The sequence below is a fragment of the Athene cunicularia genome (assembly GCF_003259725.1).
Source record: "Athene cunicularia isolate RWA chromosome 17 unlocalized genomic scaffold, athCun1 chr17_part1, whole genome shotgun sequence".
NCBI classification, from domain to species: Eukaryota; Metazoa; Chordata; class Aves; order Strigiformes; family Strigidae; genus Athene; species Athene cunicularia.
The window spans coordinates 6,664,288-6,682,268 of NW_020799122.1; the positions used below are offsets into that span (position 1 = coordinate 6,664,288).

A 17,981-nucleotide genomic window follows, 5' to 3' on the forward strand; every position below is an offset into this window, starting at 1 on the left:
ACAAGTGCTGGGCTGGATGCAGCAGTGCCCTAAGTTGGATTTATTTTTATTTTTTTACACATCAAACTCTGTTTATACCTGGAAGGTAGTGTTTTAGGCTCACTGTAGTCAGAAAGAACTGAACACATAGCAGCAATGGAGAGAAATTGTTATAGAGGGAAATGGATGCTTGATAATCAAGATCTGGTTTTGCTTTTCTGGTAGAAATCCCTATTAATATTGTGTAAATCCCTGTTTGTTGAGCTCCTTCACTAGCTCTGATAACTCTTCTGCTGAAGTGAGGGGTACAGAACACTAGGTCTGAACTGTTACAGTACGGAATTGTCTTTCCCATCAGTGGTATCTACTTTCTGGAAAGGGATTTCAAGAGAGTTCATGGACTCTCTTCTGGAAAACTTCACTGGAAATGCTTAAACCTTTGTACAGGGAGACAAAGGATCTTTATAGCCATGGTTGTACGGGGTATGTATGAGAACACACCCATGGGAGAAGACAGCAGTGGAGGGGAGGAGTTCCCTGTTCCTTCAGGAACTGTAAGGAGTGTACATACAGTTAAAAAAGGGGCTAATGACACTTTCTCCCAGATTTGCTGGGAACATGGCAAGGCTGTCTAGGCCAGATCTTGTAGAAACAAAGCCTTATAAGCAGCTTCATGGAGAATGGAAGCAAATGCTTTTGCTCGATGTTCTCTCCTGACATCCGTCCTCTTTATAACATGTTTGACCACCTTTCGCTGCACATAAACATGCAGACTGTTCCAGTACTGTTGGCAGGCAGGTAGGTCAGCAGGTTGGGCTGGCCAAACATCCATTTCATGGGATCTTGGAGCAGCTGTAGGGAGCCCCATCTTCTGCAGTATACCTTGCAGAATTGCTGAGTGTAAAAGAACACAAAGGACAAACCCTGGATCTACCTTGTAAAGTGCTTTGGCTTTCCCATTAGCAGACTTTATTTTGGGATTGGGGGTTGCTTTTGTTAACACCTGGGGTAAAAGATTTGGTACCAGCTTCCAATTTATTTTATTTTTGAGCCTCTCTTCTCCTGCTCCAGCTTTCCTAGTAACAATCTCTCCTCTCTTTGCTCCTCTCCTGCTCTCTGCTCTGCTGCTGTTGCTATGGTTCCCCTTTGCAGGATGAGATCCTGGTGAGTAGAAGGCCACTCAGCAGGGTGTGCTAATGAACATTAATGTTGCATCTGGGAAGGCAAGAACAGTGCATAGACAAATTATTCCCTCTGCTGCTGGATGGGGAGAGGAGGGCAGCTGGCACTAGACACAGGTGAAGCAGAAATGAGGTGAAATGGTAGTATGTTGAAGAAGAATTCAGAACTGCTGGTATGTCTTGTGAGTGGGTGGAGATAAAAAGCAGTAATCCAAGGATGTGTGGTTCTGTTTCACTGCCCCCTCCTGTCCACAGAGAGAAAAGGACTATCTCGAGTTTAACAGTAGGCATGAGAGGAAGATCCAGTGCTATTACATTTACCTTTACGGAGTAAACTGACAATTAAAAGGATTACATATCTCTATGGTAGGCTGCTCACACAGTGCAACTAGCTAATATGCAGTGCAGTCACATGGTATTTCAGTGCCAGGTCGTTTTCAGCAAGCACATCCATACAACAAGGTACACATAATGCATGCAGGTGGTTCTGGGTGTTAACAGTGCAGTACTACATGTAAAAGCTAATGCATTGAAGCTGACACGTACTTGTGTTTGAGTACTGCATGTGTGAGGCTCTGAACCAGCACTTGGTGAACTGGAGTTCCCTTGAGAGTAATAGCCTGGCTTCTTTACAGACTAAATTTAAAATAACCTGTTTTGCCATAAATTAATATGACTACTTAAATACCTGTGTATGCTGAAATTCAGGGTACTGATTCCAGATGCACCATTTTGTTCTGTTATATTTAGTGTCTCCTTTTTACTAAACTCAATTCTGGGTTGCTTGCCCATCTCTTCTTGAACTGGTTTCCCCCCACCCCTGAGTTGGGTGAAGCACTCCACACGTGCAGTGTGCCAAAAGGTGTGCTGGTGTGCTGGTTTTCTCTAGGCATGGCCTTTTCTGGGTGTGTTGCTGTGATCTGGTGCTTATAGGTTGTGCCAGTGTCCGAGACACTCTTGATGCAGTTTGACTTGCATCTCTTTCCTCTTGGCAGAGGGTATAATGCACAGCACTGCCAGGTTCCTTCCTGCGTCCTTTTTATACTATTCCTGGCCATTTTGAGGCAAAGATCTTCACTGGCCAGTTGAGTGGGGGGCTCTTCTGGCAGCAGCAGAGAGCACGGTGTTCCTTGTCTTTCCATACTACTCTGTGTGTAGGGATACCCTCTGATCTTTCCTCTGTCACCTAAGGCCAAGCTTTTAGGGCCCTTGTTAATGCTCACTGCTTCCACCCCCTTAGGTCATCCGAAAGGGCTGGCTCACCATCAACAATATTGGGATCATGAAGGGTGGCTCCAAGGAGTACTGGTTTGTCTTGACAGCAGAGAACCTATCCTGGTACAAGGATGATGAGGTGAGTAACTTAACTCTGTGACTTGGGTCTCAGGCATCTGATAAGGATAAGGCCTTCAGTTCACTGGGCGTTACACATGTATCCTCAAGTACTGTCTGCAGCCTGTGACAAAAGCTGAAACTATCCTTGGGCTGCGTTCCCTGTGGTCTCAGCACTGCTGAGCATTTCAGAATTGATGTGAACTTGGCTTTTTTTGATGTACAGGGAGTAACATCTGTGCTTGAAGCCCTGGCTCAGCAGAAAGTTGACATGCAGTTGGAATGAATTTGACCTTTATTTGCCTTGTGGCAGCTGTCACCAAGGGTGTGATGGGTTAGTTCCAAGATTTGGACTTTCTGGTATTTGTGGGGCAGCCATGAAGAGTATCCTGAAGGAGTATGGCAGAGGTGTTCGTGCATCTCTCCTGGTCACAAGAAAAAAAGCTCTCTCTTTTTCTGAGCATGACAGCAGGAGCTGTGGACCTGAAGCTGCAGCTCAGGTGCTGGCTCCTTCTGACTTTGAGTAAATTACTAAACCTCTCCACAATTTAGTTGTTAAACCTGCAAAGCAGGAATGTCTTTTTAATGTTTCTGTATTGAACATGCCAGTTAACGCATTACTTGTAAAATCATTTGAATTGTGAATGGTTGGAGTACTGCTTATCAAAAAAGTACAGTGATGTGTAGAATATCATTGATAGGAACATGGACCTACTCTGTAGAGTTGCTTGAAAATCTTGAGTATTAGGAATTCCGGCAATGTGCTGTGGAGGCTTTCTGCTTCAGTAGGAAATTATATAAGTGGACAGAATTGTCCCAGCTGAAATTATCGTTGTCAACAGTGTGTTGCTTCCTGTGCAAAACAAAGGTAGATAATTGTCTTTTCTGATTACTTTGAAAAGAGAAAGAATAGCTGGATGGTTTTAGCAAGGACATGATCAAAAGTGTTAGCCCCACTCTGTGTGCTGGGGGGTGAAAAATGCCTGGTATGGTATGGTCATGCATTTTGAGTTGATGGGGGTTTCTGATTGCAAATAAACTGCTCTGCCTCTTATTGTGGTTTGTGTCCCTCAGGTGTTCTGAGGCGCACAGTGCTGTGCCTGGGAGCTGCAGCTAGGCCTGGCTTCTTGTCTAGTTCCGATCAGTGGGCCTGTTTCATTCTCAGCAGGTGGAAATGATGACAAATATGATAATGAATCAGCCTCTAAATACCGCTTTCTGCATGGAGACTACTGCTGTGCTGCTATGGATGAGCAGGCAGCAATTTCCTAATTAAAGAACCAGGCATTGAAATATCTTTTGCTAAATCAGTAAATCTTGGCTATAAGACCCCTGCCCTTTGTATTCAGAGTTGCTCGAGGAGGCTTCACTTTCCTCTAGGTTGCATATGCTGGTTGAGTGGCTATAAACATCAAGTAGTTTAATCAAAGCCAGCTGTTACATCTGTATTACAGAGATGATCAGAACTCCCTGTTCTTCCCTGGGGAGTGGGAGGGAGGGCTGCTGTGGGGATGTGTAAATCGTTGATAGATTCCAGTTGCCTGAGATGGGGATTGGACCTCCCTTCCCTCCTGAGGGAGGTCAGCCTTGGGGAACAATAGCAACTGGAGGTCTGCATCGCTTCCCTTCTGCATAGCAAGAGGTAGAGCTGCCTAATGAAAGCAGTGCCCTGCCAGCCTTGGTCCCTTCCTTACACACAAGAGAGCCACTGCTGGTGAGGTCTGAGCTGCCTCTGAGAAAGGAGCCTTTGTCTTCAACTGAGTGGGAGCAGGGGGGAAAGAGAAGCATATTTTTGTTAGTTCCCCAAGTTCAATTCCTTGATCACTGGCAGCTGTGATGGAGAAAGGAAGCAATGTTCACCTGAACTCCATAGTTGAGTCAGGCTAAAAGTTGGTATATTTGAGGGGCACCTTGGAGAGCCTTGAGCATGGGGACTCCCATCCCAAACCTCAGTCCTGCATGGAGCTGGCCTCATCCTGAAGAGCTGTCTACGATGCATGGTCCTCTGTCAGACAGGGTTATCTTCGCATGTCTGTCCCAGAGCTCTTCTCCACCAGTCCAGGAGGACTTGTGTCCTCTACAGCTCCTGAAATGTTCTCGTGTGTTTTTAAAGGCTGTACACTATGATCTTTCTTCACTTAAGCTCTGGGAGGAAGGGGGGGAGGCTTTGTCTGCCCCACCCTGCACTTCTGTGGGCTCTCTTGTCCCAGTTCCCCTGTGTTCTGGCAGCTTTCCAGAGGGAACGAGGAGGGAGCTGAATCCATTTTGTGTGGATGGGAGCGCTGGTGGCAGAGCTGTGTGCGATGATGGGAGAAGGAGCAGGGTGAGGAGGTGTGTGGTGGGGTGAGGGTGAAAGCTAGGCTAGCACCTCTGGAGCTGGGAGGAGTGGGGGCACAGCCTTTCCCTGCCCTGTTTTGCAAGCCCAGACCCAGAGTGTGGAATGAAGACATCTGGACCCCATTAGTGAAATACCAGTCTTTCCGCAGTGCTGGCTTGTTTTTCCTCTGACTCTGAAAAAAAGGAACTGAAACTTAAAATGTCTTAAAGGGCCCAGCGTTACATGTTAGCAGGGATATGTCTGTTGATTTTCTGGAGGGGCCTGAAGGAGTGTGCTGGGGAATGGGAGGGGAAGGAAAGAGCAGGCCAGGCGGGGGTGGGAAGTTGGCTCCCCACTCTGCCTTGCTGCCAAGAGCATGTGTGTGTGCTCCTGGGCTCTGTGTTTTTCTTCCTGTCTCCTTTCAATGAGTCAAACACTGGCCCCATGGAGAGCGGCCCCACAGAAAGCTGGCCGCCCAAGACCTGCAGACCCTCCTGAGGTACCTGCACCTCCTGAAGCCTGTGGGATTATGCTGCAGGCCAGAGGAGGGAGGGAGAGGTGGGGAGGAGCCTGCTCTGCCTGCTGGCAATAGAATGAGATTTCCTCGCTCAGGGAGGCCAGTGTTTCCCCAGGGCTGGAGCAGCACCACAGCACACTGGCTAGCTGCTCAGCAAACACCACAATGGACACAAGAGCTTGATTTGAATAGTCCTTCTGCCAGAATCCCTTATGAAATGCAGAGTCCACTTCTGTGCAGGGCTTTCCCACCTGCTGGAAAAGGGGGTCTGTGAGCTGACCCTGGAGCTGCTGGTGATGGGGACCTTGTAGCAAGATGAAATGAGTGCTTTGCTCAGTGGTTCCTATTAAAGCTCACTGCCTGCTGGAGGGGACCCTACGCTCTCTGCTCTGCAAGGGTGACTGTTTCTGCTGGAGTGCCTGTGGCTGTGTCACTGTGTGCCGGAGCGTTTGCATGGCTGGGTAGATGGATATATCTGCCGTTTCCTGTGGGAATTTGTGTGAATGTACAATACAGATGGGACCTTCTGTCCTTACTCAGGTAAATCCTGTACTAAAAATTTGGGGCTTGTAAGAACAGGTGACTACGTGAAAAGAATATGACCTTATTTGCTTGTGTGAAGGTATTCACGTGTTGCATGCCAGGTCAGTACATTTGGGTCCTGTGTGTGTATAGGGGAGGGGTGGGTGCAGTTTTAGGTACTTTCAGGTGTGTGTGGGGTGCTTCATATTCTTTCTGCATCATGTTGATTCCTGCTGCATCAGTTGTGCTTGAGCTCTTTCTCTGTCTTCATGCCTTCTCTTTTGCTTGAAGTACAAAGGTATTCTCTCCTGTTCTGGGGAAGATGTGACCTTATAGACAGTCACCAGATAGCTGCTTATTCTGTACCTGTCAATGTCTTGTACCCAATTCTAGTTTAAAAATAAATACATTGATCAATACTGAGATTGTTCCCCCACTGCACACACATTCACTCCCCCCAGTTCTTCCCGCTGGCCCCCCAATAGTCCATGTCCTTGACGCCAAGCTCAGCTGCTAGAAATCCTTTTGTCTTTGCTCTGATGCTCACAAGTCATCAGAAACTTGCTGTGACGGGTCTGGCTGCAGCTACATTTTGCATCCAGCTTGTTTAAAGACCACAGGAGCAGGTCTGCTCTGAGGTTCCTCACCTGCTCTCACACTGCTCTCAGGTGCTCTGGAACATGTTCCTTCTCTTTACATCCTCTATGGAGCTCTTTCATTCATTCACTCCTTTTTTTTTCACAAGTGCATGTTTTCTCATGGTTAATATCTTAGACTTAATCAGTGCTCGTGCTTTCACTCACTGTTTCTCTTCTTTCTTTTCCAGACAAACATCAAAGCACACAAAACTTCCAGAGCATCCAAACCTCCAATTTTCAGTCCTTTGTGGGTTTTTCTTTATATTAATGACCAGCATTCTGTACAGTGTGAAATCCCCTTTCTCTGGTCACCTTTTTGTGCTTAATCTGGCCTTCTCAGGTAGCAAAGCACAGTGCAGTTGTAACTGTCAGGCCCACGTGTCTATCTCTGCGTTTCATGGCAAAGTTTAGCATGTGAAATGCAAGCCATCCTGAACACAGCTATCCCTGGCACAAGAGCATGAAGTTAAAAGGAATAAGAAGGGGATGAGAGAGATGGAGGAGGAATAAGAGGGTTGTGAGTAGGCTGGTGAACAGGCAGGTAAAAAGTTATCATCAAGCATGGCTCTAAATAGTTATATCCTCTCAGGCTGAGGGATGAGTGAACTTCGCATGCAGCTATCCCCGCAGCCCACCCTCTCCAAGCATGTCCCTCTGCCGTGCAGGTGTTGCCGTCCCCGTGCAGCACTGGCAGTGTGTGGTGTATCCCAGCACAGCCTAACCAATGTGCAGACTACTGTACAATCTCGTAGTCCTGAACAGGTAGTCTGAACACTGGGCAGACGGAGTGGAGCCTCTGTGATCTGCTCTCCGGCTATCAGCAGCTCATTAGTCCTTTCCCCTCCCTGCTTTTGGGATGGGACTTTGGGGGCAGAGATGGGGTGAAGGAAAGTCCAAGTCCTGATTGAAAAAAAACGTCCTCCTCTGGCAGCTGGGAATAAGAAATGTTGCTCTCCGCATGTTTCCAGTTTGGAGGAAACTTCCAAGCTCCTTCCTCTTCCAGTGCTGATATCAGGCTGGTACCTGGTTTCCACCTGTGGTATGCTGCACCTTTTTAGAAAGAGGGGGAAAAAAAAAAAAATCAATTACTACTGTTTGGGGAGGAAATGCTGTGAAGTTTTGGCTGTCACCCAGGTGTGCAGAACTTGTTGCTTCGTTCAGCTCCTTTTCTTCCCCGTGGAGCTGTGTGGGAGGATTCCCAGGCCCCATGCACCCTGATCTCCTTCTGCCCAGTTCTGTCCTGTAGATCAGCCCTTTGCCTGGGGTCCGGAGCAAAGCTCAAGCAGGACCAGCCTTTGCTTCCAAGTCCTCAGAAGGGTCCTTTGACCCACCTTGGCCAGTTGCCTTTGCAGCTCACCTCCAGCTACTGCAGGAGCAATCCGCATCCCCTCTTTTTCTCCCCCCCACTATGTCTGGCATTGCTGAGCCTCCCTCCCTCCCTCTTCTGGTTTTAGCTCCCTCCCTTCTTGCTTCCCTTCTGTCCTTCTGCTTCAATTGACGTGGCAGTGGAAAGCTAACTAGACTCGAGGGAGGAGCTTGCTGGCTGCTGGGAAGGCCGGAGGTTGGCAGGAAGTGAGCCGGCTGACGGATGGGGTTGTGGGGGGAAAGAAAGGTTCCTTACCCCGCATGGAAACTTGAGGAATGCTGTCGCTTTCTGTGGCGCTTGGCTCCCATGTAACGATTCCAGATGTTAGCCCTAGCCCGTGCGGTTTGCTCCCTCTCTCCCTGGTGCTGCAGGGATAAAGAGGGCTTTATGTACGCCACGCGTCTCCTGTCCAGGGTCCCCTTCTCGGGTGTGCATGCTGGTGGACAGTTAAGACTTGTGGCCAAAAAAATAACACCCAAAACTCCCCACTTTGGCTCTCTTTACTGGGGAAGGGTAACCAAACCTCTCCTTTTCACAGAGGTGTGCAACAGTTTGCATGTGTTGCACTTTACCTCATCAAAGCAAGTCAGATACTCTGGGATGGTTCATGCCAGCCCTGGCACAGGTACAGGTGTAGGAAGAAATGCCTCTTTGTTCTTTGTGAAGGCTGGTGGATGTTGCTGTGACCTTAGAGAGGTCATGGCAGTGGAGTTTTGGGCACTGTAGCCTCTTAAGCAACTCAGTTTCTGCCTGTGCTTTCTCACATACCCTCTGATGGCTTCCTAGGGTTGCACTTAGCTGCATGTTTAAATCTACACATTATTTCAGCTGATGTAAATAAAAATCTTTTACTTTTGTGCCGGTAAGTTGGTTGCCATTGCAGTGCTTACTAAGCAATTGGGAATGGTGGTTGTTAATCACATGAGTTTAGGCCTAGTGTCCACAGAGTTTTTGTATTAAATCAGCTTAAAATCTTAGAGGGTGTTGTTTAAGTTAAACCAATGTAGCTTTCTGATGTAAACAACCCCTTACTTTGCAGCTTGGAGCAGCAATCGAAGTGTCCAGTAAATTTTGTCCTGAGGGTGATGGTTAAGTGACACAGGTGGGCTGTGATTTTAGAAAGATGGTCTTGAGATTCTTGTATGTTGTGGGATGACCAGGTCTTCCTGGAAGAATCACAGCTCAAATTCAGCTCTTCTAATGTGCGTTTTCTTCACAAAGACAAGAAGCAGAAAGCAGTTGGTAACCTCTTGTTTGGAAGGCTGGGGGGAGTGGTTCAATTTAAAATGCTCAGCTAACTTGCTTTCAGATACTCCAGACTGTTTTTCAGAGACTTCTTCCTAATCATTTTGTAGTGTGCATGTATTCATGCAGTGTGTTTATTATCAATTACGATGTTAATGTTTTTCCATTTGAGTAGAGTTTTAATACAGGACTTCCCAAAATGTTGTGCATGTTCTAACAGAAATGATTTGACTGAAACTTCAGTCATCTCTGGGCAGGTTAGTTTACTCAGTGCTTTACATCTTACAAGAAGGAAAGGAGATTAAGAGGTTTAAGCAAGATGAATTTCTCCTAATTTCACACGGCCACCGATTAAAACAATGGCAATGTTCTGTCTCATATCCACAGACCCTTGTCTCTGTACAAAAGGTGTTTGTCATAACAGCTACAGGAAAACCTTTAATTAGTTTATTTGTGCTCCAAATGCAAACTGAGACCTAATAATTCTGCCAATTACTTTCTTGTACTGTGAGTGCCAATTTTCAACCTTAGGGGAGCCCACACATGCATCTGTCAGCTTCATTTCACATGTATCCAAGAGTAGGAAAATTTAACTTGCTGTTGAGGCAGTCCAGTTGAATGGAGGAAATGCTCTGAGTCAGGCTGGCTTGCTGCCTGCTGAATTTTGTGAACTACTTGTAAGTTATTACCTACAGGGTAGCAACAGACAGTTCAGATGATAGTGCAAGTCACTGCTGTCTGGCCAAAACCAATCTCTAGAGTTCAGCCACCATAAAGCAGCTACAGTAAGGATGTTGCAGCATCAGGCTGCAACTGCAGCATCCCTTTTTTCCTCCAGCTATTATGCTTCACACCCCACAATCGGAATGGCTCATGGATTCTGGTCTCCTTCCTGGCCATGTGTATTTTCTTTCTTTGGTAGATGCAAAGTACAGAGCCATATGGCTGTATCTGCACTGTGTTGGGGGCGGGGGAGCAATCCTCTGGCACTTACTCTGCCTGTGCAAGTAGCTTGCAGTCATCTCTTTCTGCAGTTCTCCATGCAAGCAGTGTGACTCCCATTGGGAGCAGCAGCGTGATTAGGTGTAGCTAGCCCTGTGCCTACAAGACTTGCCAACCAACACTGAGCATCCATGTTCTGTTTTTTTACGGCTGGTCTGAGTGCTTCTCGCACTTCACTACCCCTCCTTGGCCTCATGGCTCTACAGATTAACTCACAGCCAACTTGCATGTTTTACATAACATATACTCTGCTGCTGAGAGAGTTTTGCCTGATTTTTTTTTTTCTTATAGATGAAGGGAGATATGAGCAACATAAGTCTCTAGGGATCAGACTACTTTCCCATTTCGATGTGTGCTGGCTCTTTCTTCTCTCCCCCACCCCCCTCCAAGTCTGGAAAGCTAGAGAGAGAAGCCCTTTTCCCCTCTTGGCCAGGATGCTATTCAGCCATAGCACATACTGCCAGATTGCTAACATATGGGCAGAGGGCTCAGCCAAAGTTTTGAGAGGCTCAGCCCTTGGCAGCTCATTCCACGCTTTCCTGTCTCTACATTCAGGAAATGAAGTCAGAGTGTTGATATAAAACAGGCTGGGTTGAAAACTGAGAAGCTGAAAAGATTGAAGTGGGGGGACTAGTGGGGGAGGTGTGGGGAGATGGAGAGTGGCAGGGGCCAGTTGCAGTGTGCATTGCCCTGCAGCTTGTGTGGGTTGGGGGTTTCTTACCTCCATTTAAATGCTCTTGCTACCTCAGAGTCAGAGGACCGATATTTTATGCTGGCAGACAGATACACGCGTCTTCCTGCTGGTGTGTGGAAAGATCAATATGCAGAGATAGTGTTGTCTTCATCATGCAGCAGCATTTATGCAAGAACTTGGAAGGGGTGAAAGTTGAAACTCTGGCAAACAGCGTTTATTTCCATATCTGGGACACGGGATTCCCTTACCTTTTGACTTTTTTTTTTTTTTTTTCTGAAGAATTATTCCATTGCTAAATTTCTATGGAATGATGTGGTTCTAATGCAGAATTATTTTTATCAGACAGCTTCAACATCAGTTATTTTTTACTAGTCCAGAGTCTCTGTGGGGTGGATGCAGAGAGTTCCAGTGGGGATGGTCTGTCATGACTAGGGACTTAGCAGTTGGTGTTCTTCAGTTCTAGGTCACTAGTTCAACTTAAACCAGTGTAATAATAACCCAGAGTTGGAAGCTGTGGCTTATAGAACCTGAAGTGGTCTGTGTGGCTCAGACCAGTAACTGGCTGATAGATGTCTCATTGCAAATAATGCTTGCCCACTTCTAATCTAGACTGATCAGTGTTACTAAAAATCCAGGGAAATTTGCTTGGAAGAGCTCTCCTGCTTTCATAGCCTGGCATCTTTGAGAGAGCATGGAGAGTTTGGCAACTACCCAAATGATCTCTTCTGTTTTCTGGATGCTGGCTTCTGGGATATTCTTGTTGCATAAATTTTGTAACAGACTGGAATAGTTTGATCTGAACTGTGCAGTGTCCTTAGCAAACTCAAGTCAGTTTAACTGAAACTTAAGAGGATGCTGGGCTGGACTTGCCATCCTCTGGGTGTTTTTGCTCAGCAGCTTTGTCATCCTTATCTGCTGCTCTGTCTGCCCCTCCTTTCTAGCTAGCTCTTCAAGATCTCAGCTCACTGACTGTCTTTGTTTTTCCATTCTTGTTTCCCCTGAGAGTAATCATGTTTTGTTGCTTCCAGCCAAGGAAGGTCTGCAAACACACAAGATGCTCACAAGGGGACAGTCACACATGCATGCTTGCACACAAAAGCATCTTCTGTTTCTATTTCAGTCTTGGATAGCTGCGTTTTGCCTTTTGGAGACCAGTGTGATGGCTCCCTCTCTTGTTATGTTGGGGTATAATACCCAGCTGGAATAAAATGTTCCAAATGGGAACCTTAAACCAAGCTAACTTCTGTTAATTTGCTGTAGATCTAAATTTGAGACTAAGCAGGGAGGGTGATTTCTGAATGTAAACATTAAGATTAAGCTTGGTGTTTAAAAGATGGTACTTAGGGTTAAATTGAGTTGGGTTTTTGAATGCCTTGTTCTGTGTTTAGCTGGAGATGTCTTACAGGAACCAGACAGGAGGGTTGTGGTTGCAGTTACTCTGAAAAAATGGGTCCCTTAAATTTTTCTGAGTCTGGTTGCCAGAATTTCAGACTCTGGTTTTTAACATTCACCAAGCAGTAAAGTGCCTGTATTACTTGAGTGTCTAATCATTCAGAACATGAGATTTTTCATTAATGAGCATAGTTACTTGATTTTTTTCAACACAGGAGCCCTTCAATTAACCTTACGGTAACATGTATTATTATAGCCAGACTTGGTCTTTAATTATCTTATGCATATTTATTATTGGTTAGTTAACACTTTAACAGGATTCACAGTAACCAACAGAGTGTAGGAGAGTGATGGAATGAAGTGGGAAAGTCAGCTTTACTGAAGAGGTGAATTTATAGTTCATAACTTCTGTGTCAAACCAGCTTCTCTATCACAGGCCTGGCTTTTCTTGGATACAGGCTTGTAGTGATAAAAAGGAAAATACTGAGGTGGTGACAGGGGCTGTGAGGGCTGCTGTGCCCCCTCTCTGACCAGCAGCAGTGTTTTCCCCCCATTAATGCTGTCCTGAGAAGAGATGTCTGAGGAACCTTCCCCAGGCAGACCTGCTCCGGGTGTCAGGTGAGGGTCTTGGTGCTGACTGAGCCCTTGCTGGGAAGAGTGAGGACCTTGATGTCAGTCACAACTGGGGGAATTGTGACAGTGCCGTGCTGCTGCCTGCTCCTGGAGGAGTTAATGGAGTGGGGTTGTTGGACCACAGGACAAAATCAGTCAGAAAGAAAAAACTCTTGTTTCTAGAGGCCCCTTTTTGTTACAGACAAGGGACCAGAGGACCTGGGTTGAGAAAGCCTCCCTGGTCATGTGGAGGCTGTATTGCTGACTGACTCCTCTGTGCTGGCAGAGTAGAGGATTCGTTTGAGCAGTGAGTGACTTGTTACTGATTCCCTTTTCAGGAGAAGGAGAAGAAGTATATGTTACCAGTGGATAACCTGAAACTGCGAGATGTTGAGAAGGGGTTCATGTCCAGCAAACACATCTTTGCTCTCTTCAACACTGAACAGAGGTATGCTCACATCTCAACACTCCGAGTTGTTGAAGCTAGGGACGGGGTTTATGTAATACTATTTATTACATAAATAATATGTTTATGTAGATAGGAGGGAGTAGAGATGAGTGTGTTGGAATAGCTGTCCAGGAAGGATGTGTGTATCCTTTAAGGACAGCCATTTCTGAAGGAGATGGGGGACTTCAGACTTCATTCCTTCTGATCTTACAGATGTGTACCATTTTCTTTTTTCACCAGTTCATGGCCTGCAGCATTACCTTAGGACTTCATCTGTTTGGCATGACCTACCTGGGTCTGGCTATGGCTGGAGTATATGTATTTATGATCAGTGTTCTTAATGAGTGACTAGGGAAAGCCATAGGAGATAGGGGACTGAGGTTGGCTGGAGAAGTCCAACAGTGAGCAGAATTGAAAAGGGAATCTTTCAAGCTCTGTTGAAATACAAAATTTTGGGAGCAAACTTGCTCATTAAAAATATTTCCTTTCCCTTCTGCAGTGTCATCATGATGATAGTAGCAAGAGACTATGTCTCTGCCTCAAAATGATAGGAAGACTCCCTGGTCTTTGACATCTTTGTCAAATATGGGCAAATCTCTGATTTGCAATAGGGAAGAATAAAATGTTTGTCTTCCTCTCAGGAATGTATACAAGGACTACCGGCAGCTGGAGCTGGCCTGCGAGACCCAGGAGGAGGTAGATAGCTGGAAGGCTTCCTTCCTTCGGGCAGGAGTCTACCCAGAGCGTGTTGGGGTAAGTTACAGCCATCATAATGGATGAGAAGGAACGCAGCATGTATCTTAAGAAGGGTAGCTTCATCCTCTTATGCTAAAAATAAGTCCGGGAAGGTTTTGTCTGTTTTCTGAGCTGGGGATATTTTTGAACAAAAAACTGATTTTTTATTTTTTTTTTTTATGTCCTGGTGCTACCTTTAAGGAAGCTTGGTATAAAGTAACTGGCAGCTTGAAAGTAGGAGAGGCTGCCTTGATAAACCCTTTCTTTAAGCTCTCTTGTTCTGTGGGCATTAAATTTCCAATATAAGGAGGACATTTAGCTACCTGAATAAGAAGTGGTATGTGTCCACTGAGTGAAGGCACCATCCTTTTCAGTAATGCTGTACAGCCTTGTTAGGAGCTCTTTGTCTGCTTAGTAGTTGTTTTCCCATTCCTTCCCCCGCCCAATTAGGAAGGGATGTTCTTTGAATTTTTCTTCTGCTTTATAGATACCTTAATATGCTACTTTAGCAAGATGTCTTATCTCTTCCCTTAGTCTTGTCCCACAGCACTTGCGGTCAGCATTATGCTCTGCTTTAAAAGTATGTCCTAGAGAATTGTGGTATATGTTCCTGTTCAAAGCCTTCCTGTTCCTCTGTGAGAGGAAGCTGCTATAAATAGTTTTCCCATTAGAAAAGTGATAATTGCTAATCTGTATTTGTTGCTCCTAATAGACTTCTTGCATTCATCTTCCCTGTTACACTTGAAGATTGTGGTTTTTTGCCTTAAAGCATTTCCTGACAAACTGATGTAATATTGAAAAAAGAGGATTAGGGATGGACCTTAAGAGTGACATGACTTCAGATGAGCTTTGAACCAGACTGGGCCTCTTAAACACATACCCAAGGGATAGGTGCCACCTATTGATGTGCAAACGGAGTGGTTTGACATAGGAGCACTGATCATTAGGTTTACTGTCCCAAAACCCTGTGTAAGGACTAACAAGCAGCCATTGCCCTTTGTTGTGAACAGTAAGATTTACTTTGCAGGTGGTCCCATTTTGATTCTTGGTTTATCAAAGCAATTCACTTGTTTCTCTTCCAGGGTAATCTAGGTAATTATGTATTTTTAGTGGGATTGTTCTTTTGCTTTTTCAGTGCTGTTATGGGATCTTCTCCAAATTCTGAGACCAACTAAAAGTCTTTTTTTATTTTTTGTCCCTTTTTGTTTTAATTTTTTCCACATATGCTCAAACTGGCCTGCCAGGACAAGGACAAAGTAAGTCTGACTCTTTCTGCCTGTGTTGCCCTCTGGGGCTCTCACCAGATAGTGTTCTCTTGTTTTTCCCTTTTGTCACAGTTTCCTGAGAAGCATTTGCTTCTTCTCCCTCTTTGTACCTTCTGTTGGATTGCTGCTGTTCATTTCTGTTCTTGGTTTGAGTCTTCCTTTTTTCTTTTTATTTCTTCCTTTTTGTGTGACTTCTGAATCTCAGTGCAAACTTTTTTTACCCTTTTTTTTTTTTTTTTTAAGTTGTCCAGTTTGACATCCACTTCCTTTACTTTGTTTTTCATTGAGAATTTGCATTCTTCATTATGTAAGATCGTCCCAGGAAGAGCTTAAATGAACAGAAGAATTTGCCCTTTCTCATATATTTTGTTCCCCAAAACAGAAGCAGTTTCCTCCACTGCTGCAAATCCTTCAGACTGGGATTGTTTAAAAGAAATATTTTTCTTTACGAAATCAAGGGGTTTTTTTTTTAATAAGCATTGAGAAAGGCCACAGTCTTTCATGCTTTGCTACTTTGAACTTGATCACAAATGGATGAGCCTTGGCAGTTGCTTGCTGTCAGACAGCACAGTCCAGGTGTCGTGGTTTAACCCCAGTCAGCAGCTAAACACCACACAGCTGCTTGCTCACTCCCTCCCAGTGGGATGGGGGGGAGAATTGAAAAGAGTAAAACTTGTGGCTTGAGATAAGAACGGTTTAATAACTAAAATATAATAACAGTAATAAAATATAACAATAATAAAAACTATTGTAATAATAATTGTAATAAGAGGGTATATAATAAAAAGAGAGAGACATGAAACTCAAGCAGACATATGCACATTGTAATTGCTTATCACCCACTGACTGATGCCCAAGCAGCAATTCACCCCGCCTGGCCAACTCCTCCCAGTTTATATACTGGGTATGATGTCCTATGGTATGGAATAGCCTTTGGCTAGTTCGGGTCAGCTGTCCTGGCCATGCTCCCTCCTGGCTTCTTGTGCACCTGCTTGCCAGCAGAGCAGGGGAAAATGAAAAATCCTGAACTTAGGATAAATGCTACTTAGCAACAACAACTAAAACATCAGTGCGTTATCAACATTATTCTCATACTAAATCCAAAACACAGCATCAACTACTAAAATTAACTTTCTCCCAGCTGAAACCCTGACACGAGGTTTTACCTTATGGAAAGCTAAACAGTGCATTTAAGGCAGACAGGAAGGTTCATCTGCTTGGTGTGAAAGAAAAGATAATTATGACTTACGATGCAGGATTTGCAGTTAACCTAGAAAATCATCCTGATCACTTTTATTCCATCTACTTGTGGTCATCTGACTGAGGTGTGCAGTTATTTCACCTCTCTGTTTTTTTCATTTGTATAATGAGGCTAAAGATGCAGTGTGTCAGAGCCTGTAGGACTTAATTTATGGTGAGTGATTCTCAGGTTTAAACTGAATCTGGGCATGGAAAACCCAGCTCAAATGAAGAACCTTTTAGGAAGCTGTAAACTTTATAAATAAAAATACAGCTTTGAGTATTCATTACAGCCATAACCTGTGAACAGTGGTCAGCAGTCTGTGTTGCCTTTCACCTTTGTGTAATAATTTTCTGCTAAGAGAGCAGCTTTATTGTTAAAGATCCTCAGATCTGAGCTGAAGAAGTCTGTACAAGGTGAGCTGTGCATTGACAGTCACAGCTCAAAATGTGAGTTTATGTATTGCATGTACTTCCTGCGTGTCCCCTTCTTTTCTTAGCGCTCTGACAAGGAAATTTTGCATTACGTTTGAAGAATCAATGTTTCTTCTTTTCTCTGCAGGCCAGTGAAGCAGAGGAGAATGGATCAGATAGTTTCATGCACTCCATGGACCCTCAGCTGGAGAGACAAGTGGAAACGATCAGGAACCTGGTGGATTCCTACATGGCAATTGTCAACAAAACCATCAGAGACCTCATGCCGAAGACAATCATGCACCTCATGATAAACAATGTACTTATCAGACTGGGGTCAATGGTGGTGGGGAGACACAGAGGAGGGAAAAAGTAGGGAAGGAAAGGAAGAATGAGTTAAAACCAAAGGCATCTTGGAAGAAGGAAGAGGTGGGGACAGAATAGAGTCTTTTGTAGAAGACAATGGAAATTGATTCCCCCTTTGTGCTTGTTTACAGACTAAGGACTTTATCCATTCAGAGTTGCTGGCGAACCTGTACTCCTGTGGTGACCAAAATACGCTGATGGAGGAATCTGCAGAGCAGGCCCAGCGACGTGACGAAATGCTGCGCATGTACCATGCCCTGAAAGAGGCCCTCAACATCATCGGGGACATCAACACCAGCACCATCAGCACCCCCATGCCCCCACCGGTGGACGACTCTTGGCTGCAGGTGCAGAGCGTACCATCTGGACGCAGGTACCAGAGGCTCAGGGGGAGAGCCCCACAGACCTGCCTGATGCCTCTTTAGTGGCTAGCTGGGGCCTCCTACTGAGACAGGGAGTTCTCTTTCCCTCTTCTCCCTGTGGATGAAGAGCTCTGGATATTTGTGCTGGGAGGCTCCTAGGCCTTGAAAGTCGTGTAGGGCTGCTACATCTTTACAGAGGATGTGGAGGCTTCTAAACCCTTAAGTTAGATGGGGCCTGAAGTAGCTTTGAAGGCAACCTGAAAGCCAAATGGTGGTACGTAAAGTGACATGAAACTAAAAAAGGAACACTGAAGGCAGCGTGTGGGGACCTGATGGTGACACAGAGGGATCCTAG

The 17,981-nt window shown here is 45.3% G+C and overlaps 1 protein-coding gene across 1 annotated transcript in view; it reads left to right on the top strand.

The window, feature by feature from the left end:
• DNM1 (dynamin 1) overlaps positions 1–17,981 on the top strand; it is a 45,713-nt gene that overhangs the window by 17,912 nt on the left and 9,820 nt on the right. The window contains exons 14-20 of the mRNA XM_026860675.1: positions 1,132–1,143; positions 2,401–2,514; positions 13,136–13,245; positions 13,887–13,998; positions 15,225–15,236; positions 17,047–17,217; positions 17,396–17,637. Coding sequence (XP_026716476.1) covers positions 1,132–1,143; positions 2,401–2,514; positions 13,136–13,245; positions 13,887–13,998; positions 15,225–15,236; positions 17,047–17,217; positions 17,396–17,637 — 773 coding nt within the window. The remainder of the gene's footprint in view (positions 1–1,131; positions 1,144–2,400; positions 2,515–13,135; positions 13,246–13,886; positions 13,999–15,224; positions 15,237–17,046; positions 17,218–17,395; positions 17,638–17,981) is intronic.